Here is a 1761-nt window from a genome sequence, read left to right on the forward strand (position 1 = left end):
AATATATATTTAAATATTTATTTGTTACTAAAATTAGAATTTTTTTACTCAATTGACTTGTTAAGTTAACTCTCACATATTTAAAATTTGTATATCGTTAAACAATTTAGTTCAAGAATATAAATTTAAATATTAATTTTTCATTAAAATTAAACTTTTTTAATTGACTTGTTATGTTAAATTTTACTTATTTATGTTAAGATTTTAAATTTAATTATTCTAACTTTGCTTGTTTTTATGTCAATAGTAATTGCTTTACGTTAAGAATTTTTAATTATAACTTTTAAAAACTTTATGTCTAAGTTTTTTAATGATAATTTTAAATTGCTTATGGTTTTATTTTTATTATTATATATTTTTTATTTTAATTTTTTAATTTATTATAATGATAATGCTATTTATAATATAAAATTTTAATCAATAATAAAAGAAATGTAAATAGATTATTTCTATTAATAAAGCATAAAAAGAGTTCATCAAAGAAAGAATTTTTTGTTTATCAGTTGAATTAATTGATTAGTTTCTTTATAAATTTTAAATTAATGATTGTAATTTAATATATGATAGTGTTTATTAATTGACTTTACAATAAAATAAAAAATATGATTTTATCGTAAAATTTGTCAACCTTTTGTCTTTTATTGATTTAAATAGAATTTTTTTAATTGTACCAAAAATTGTTCATTTCACGTTTCCTTCTGCTTTCCGCAAAACCGTGTGGGCTCCATCCACGAAGAAAAATTAATTAAGCAAGTTCAAAAAGATAAAGAAGAAAGAATTTAAAGAACAAAATTGAAGAAGACGAATAAACGCGTGCCAGGTTTTTCCTGGTCTTTTTCCATCACTGCCGCTGGCCTCCAACAAACGACATGGCCATGGAGTCTTTCTTCGAAAGACCCAACTTCATTATTAAGCTACCCTAACTAACTTCTTTAACTTTTCACACAGCAAAATACGTCTCTTTTCCACATACTTCAATCTCCAATTTTCATTTCTCTCCTTCTTTCTTAAGCAAAACAATCATGTTATCTGTTGTTGGGGAGGCTGCTCTCACGGCTTTCTTTGATGGATTATTTGGCAAGTTATCCTCTTCTGATATCCTCAACTTTGTCACTGAAAAGCGGGTCCGCAAGGAGCTCAAAAAGTGGGAAATCACGCTGCGGGATATCCGTGCCGTGCTTGATGATGCAGAGGCGAAGCAGATGAAGAATCAATATGTGAACAACTGGTTGGCCGATCTTCAAGGCTTGGCTTACGATGTTGATGATATTTTGGACGAGTTTGCCACTAAAGCTTTGGGGCGCAAGCTGACATCCTTGGAGGAACCTCAAGGCATCAAAAATAAGGTACAAAACATCATTCCTACTTTCATGTTTGATAATAAGAAGATGATGTCCAAGATTAAAAAAGTCGGTGCTAGAATGAATGATTTGGCCACACAAAGAACTCAATTGGAATTGCGAGTCGTTAATGAGGGAGCAAGGTCTGATAGAATGAAACAAAGGCTTCAGCCTACTTCTTTGGTGGATGAAACTGAGGTGTACGGTAGGCAAGAAGAAAAGAAAGAATTGCTTAAACTGCTTTCGAGCAATGATAGTAGTCACAATAAAGCTTCTGTGATTCCCATCATTGGCATGGGAGGAATTGGCAAGACAACTCTTGCACAACTTCTTTACAATGATACTAGTATAGAAAATTCTTTCGAGTACAAGGCGTGGGTATGCGTTTCTGATGATTTTGATGCCGTTGTGATAACGAAGA

General features: G+C 30.7%; 1 protein-coding gene across 1 annotated transcript; it reads left to right on the forward strand.

Annotated features, from left to right (window-relative positions):
- Positions 1-793: 793 nt before the first annotated feature.
- Positions 794-1760, forward strand: LOC110419664 (putative disease resistance RPP13-like protein 1; the record flags this gene model as incomplete). The annotated part of the gene is made up of 1 exon (XM_021432759.2): positions 794-1760. A coding segment is annotated over exon 1 (738 nt), but the record flags the coding sequence as incomplete, so codon positions are not given.
- Position 1761: the final 1 nt, after the last annotated feature.

The sequence above is a fragment of the Theobroma umbraticum genome, unplaced genomic scaffold (genome assembly GCF_002168275.2).
Source record: "Theobroma umbraticum cultivar Fairchild unplaced genomic scaffold, ASM216827v3 scaffold_67.0, whole genome shotgun sequence".
Classification (NCBI taxonomy): Eukaryota; Viridiplantae; Streptophyta; class Magnoliopsida; order Malvales; family Malvaceae; genus Theobroma; species Theobroma umbraticum.